This window comes from Salvia hispanica, chromosome 3, assembly GCF_029641045.1.
Source record: "Salvia hispanica isolate PSC_SH4W2 chromosome 3, Shi_PSC_v1, whole genome shotgun sequence".
NCBI lineage: Eukaryota > Viridiplantae > Streptophyta > Magnoliopsida > Lamiales > Lamiaceae > Salvia > Salvia hispanica.
In genome coordinates, this window is record NC_142694.1 from 18,906,349 (window position 1) to 18,910,524 (window position 4,176).

Sequence of the window (4,176 nt, forward strand, 5' to 3'; positions counted from 1 at the left end):
AAAGTTCGTGGGAAAAACCGGAATTCATAGAAAGTTGGTGACTTTAAAAGCAGTTACCCCTTATAATAATTGTGAGTGAAATGAATTATTGAAATATGGGGTCCACTTATCAAAAATAACAAAAGCGAAATGAGACAATTAATGAAGACTTTGTCTAAAATGACAAAAATGGATAATTAATAGAGATCGACAGTTAACATGATTTAATTCCCGATACTTTTTACTATTAACATGATTTTTCATCGACTATCTCCTTGATCATTGCATTGATTTCCTCTCAAATTAATTTAATTATTCTAACAGTCTTCTCAAGTTGAGCATTAGGCATTGATACTTAACTTGGAAATCTTCAAGTTCTTCGTTCCAACACTCTCCTGAACTTGTTGAATTTATCATCAAGTTCAGGTTGAACATCAGACATTCTGATACTTAACTTGGAAATGTACAAGTTTTTCATTCCAACACTCTCCTCAAGAAGTTGAGCATCAGACATTCTGATACTTAACTTGGAAATATTCAAGTTCTTAATTCCACACTCCTAACTTGAGCATCAAACATATGAATAAAGGAGACGAAAAGACATTAATAACCACGTCAATGCTCCACTAGTCTGTCTCACGAAAAACAAAGAAATCCCATATTAAGAGATAAGAAGTAAGAATAATTTATCTAAGAAATCTACTTCAACTCGAAGACGAGCCATCATCTATAACTCAATATCTCCATGTTAATCATGTTTCTTTATTTGTGGTGCAAACCGTGGAATTAAGTTCATCGTCTATGGCTAGGTTTTCATTGTTGCTTTTAACATATAGTTTGGGCGATCTGATTGAATGATTCGTGTTTAATTTCTATACATTCCTTCCTATGATCTTCATTTATGGTTCAATTCTTTTTTATTTCTAGTGTGTTTTTAGTTTAGGATTTGATAAAGAAAACATAAACATAGAACAATAAAAGTTTGATTCATTAATTAGAAAAGAATTTGATAGTGAAATTGCATAATTATCCTTATAATTTGATCATACACCTTAAATGAAAATATAAGTGAGTAGAATTCTATTTATTAAAATTTCAAAGAAAAGAGGTAACAATCCGATTTCCATGAGTAACGGTAAAAAATTACAAATAAGATATACTCCGTCCCAAGGTATTAGACCAACTTTCCTTTTTGGGATGTCCCAACATATTAGACTCATTTCCTTTTTTAGCAAAAAGCATCTATCTTATTTTATTCTCCACCTATTTTTTTTCTCTCTTTTCTCCTCTATTTTTTCCCTCTCTCATACTTTACTCTCTCCTTTAACTATTTAAATATCAATTCCTTAAATCATATGCTCAAAAGAAGTGAGTCTAATACTCCGGGACGGAGGGAGTATTCAATAAGATGAAAATAGATGGTGAAGTAATTCCATCCGACTCCACTACACAATCAAATAAAAACACATTACTAATCACAAGCAGGCTTAGCAATATAAGCATCAAAAGCCTTGATGATGTGGTTAGGCAGAGACACACAAACCTCCAATCCTCCTTCAAAATCCCTCGCTTTACAAAGCGTCATCGCGTATTTCTCCCCATCAATCGATAATATCTCCTGCTTCCTCGCCTTGCCCCACCCGAAATCCGCCCCGTATAGATCCAGTCGGGTCGCCCCGGCTACCGAGAAGAACGACTTCTGCAGCGCTTCCCGAATCTCCCCTGACCACTTCTCCACACTTTCCAGAATCTTCTTATCGCTCGTCCTCTTCTCTATCGCCTCCTCCGCCGCCTTCGCCGCCGCGAACAGCCCCTCCTCTCCGCCCAGCTCCCGCCGCCCGATCCTCGGCAGCGCGAAGGACAGGCAGTTGCCGAAGTAGTTCGCCGGCACCGCCGGATCCAAACGCGGCCGTAGATCGATCGGAATCAGGAAAAACGCGTCGCCGTCGTTGTCATCGTCGTTGTCGTTGTCTGCTGAAGCAGATCTGAGTGATTTCGCTAGAGTAGACCAGATGTAAGCTGCGATCGCAACGAAAGATGAGATGCGAGCTGAATTCGGAAGCTTCTCCTGAATCGAGGTCTTCAGTTTTTGAATCTCCGATTGGGTGAAAATGTAGGTCGATCGGATGCGATTCGTCGGCAAGGAAGGGTGGCGCGATTGCAGCGGCATTCTCTGAGAGTTTTTCCAGTAAAGCGAGTCCAATTTCGGAGGGTAATTGATCAATGATCGGTCAAAAACCGGCAGAGATTCGCAATTTTGAGCAACGAATTCTCCATCGCCATCTCCTCTGCTGATCGCTGACCAGCTCATCAGAAAACTCAGGAACGACGGCGCGTCGCTGACGCAGTGATGCGTCGTTATCCCGACGCAGACGCCGCGGCCGGGGAAGAGAGTCAGCTGCACGGCGAAAACTTTCATCAGTTTCCGATCGGATTCCTCGACGATCGGCGGCAATCGAGCGACGTAATTGTAGTACTTATCAGCCGATTGATTATAATTTCCGACAAAATCGTTGAAATCCTCGCCGGATTCGGAGACGGTTACAGGAACGGAGTCGCCGGAGCGGTAGCGGTAAAACGGCATCTCGTCGAGCGAGGAAGGGTAGACGACGTGGGCGGAGAGGGGGAAGAAGTGTTTGAGGGTTAGAGAGAGAGATTGTTTGAGTTTTGGAACGATTGCTTGAAGGAACTGTGGCTTGGAGCAAGGGAATTCGTAGAAGAGAAGCTGGAGCATGGGGTGGAAATGCAGCCAGTTGATGTCGAAGAATGCGAGCGGTAGCGTTTGATCCGGCACCGATCCCGGCGGCGGCGCGACACCGCAGCTTTCGAGCACGGTGGTGGTGGTCATGGCGGTGGGGTTTTAGTTGTACATTGATGGTGTTTTGCTGTGTGTTATTTAAAGTAGATTATTTTTCGGTTTTTAGTTGTGTTTCTACTTTCTACTCACCATTCTCAAATGTTTTGACGACTGACGAGCGGCGCGTGCGTGGTTTCGAAATTTGGATAACCAACTATCCACGTAGAATTTTGGTGGATGCCTCTCACGTGCAATTCATAATTTATCTATATTCTTATTAGAGTGAATTACATAAATGGTACCTGATCTTTCACTTTCGCACGAAAACGGTACCTGATCTTTATTTTATATCGTTTATGGTACCTCGTCACTAAAATACCCCCTTTCCAATTCAGAATGACATCCATGTCCCAGAGGGTAGGTTTGTAATTCCAATTGATGTCATTATTATTGTGGCAGATTGTCTCACTACTGTATTTGAATTTTAGCACCAAGTCATATCAAACTTTTTTTTTTCCCTTTTTATATATATATTTTACTCAACTCCCCTTTTGTCTATTTCTTCTCTCATTTCCTTCTTTCTTCTTTGTTTCTTCAATGTCTAGGTTGTCAAGTACTTACGAAAGTTACTCGGGTGAAGGAAGAAACGGGTGTCGTTGGCTTAGAGTTGAGTACGAAAACTGTTGGTGTCGCCAAAGAGCAAGTCTCAAAATAGTGGCTGACGCACGACGAGAATCTTACGGTATGTTGTACTTCGTTTGCGAGAAGAAAGGTAAGGTTGGGGGTTGTCATTTTTTTCAATGGTGTTATCCAAAGTCGATGGACAAGGATTCTGTTGGGCAGATTCGTCGAGAAGACGTTGACGAAGTTGAATCACAAAGTTGTGAAGATCGAAAGTGTGGCCGGACAGTGGGAGCTGGATGTAAAGGGAAAGAATTTTTTCTTGTATGTGTTGCTTGTTGTTCTTTAGTTGTTGCAATTGCTGCTATGGTTATTAGTTTGGTAAATTAGATCCGTCTATTGGAAGCTTAGTGTAATACAATTATGTTCAGTTGATTTGGGGAAGACAACTACATTTGTTATTATTTTGGTACTACATTTGTTATTATTTTGGTAGTAATGGTGTTATTATTTAGTACTATTGGTTTTGGTACTGCAGTTGTTATTATTTTGGCACTACATTTGTTATTATTTTGGTAATAGTAAACTACGACTAATTATTTTGATACTACATTGTTATTATTTTCGTATAATGGTGATAATAAAATGTCTATTGGTGTGTTAATATTTTGGTACTACATTTGTTATTATTTTAGTACTGATGGTGATAATAAAATGTGAATTATATTTGGTACTATTGGCGATAATAAAACGTGAATTAAATTTCAACACCCTAAAAT

The 4,176-nt window shown here is 40.0% G+C and overlaps 1 protein-coding gene across 1 annotated transcript; it reads right to left on the reverse strand.

The window, feature by feature from the left end:
- Nucleotides 1–1,048: 1,048 nt before the first annotated feature.
- Nucleotides 1,049–3,332, reverse strand: LOC125209448 (anthocyanidin 3-O-glucoside 6''-O-acyltransferase-like). The gene has a single exon (XM_048109045.2). It carries the CDS (start codon nt 2,825–2,827, stop codon nt 1,451–1,453), a length of 1,377 nt encoding a protein of 458 aa, XP_047965002.2. The 5' UTR covers nt 2,828–3,332; the 3' UTR covers nt 1,049–1,450.
- Nucleotides 3,333–4,176: the final 844 nt, after the last annotated feature.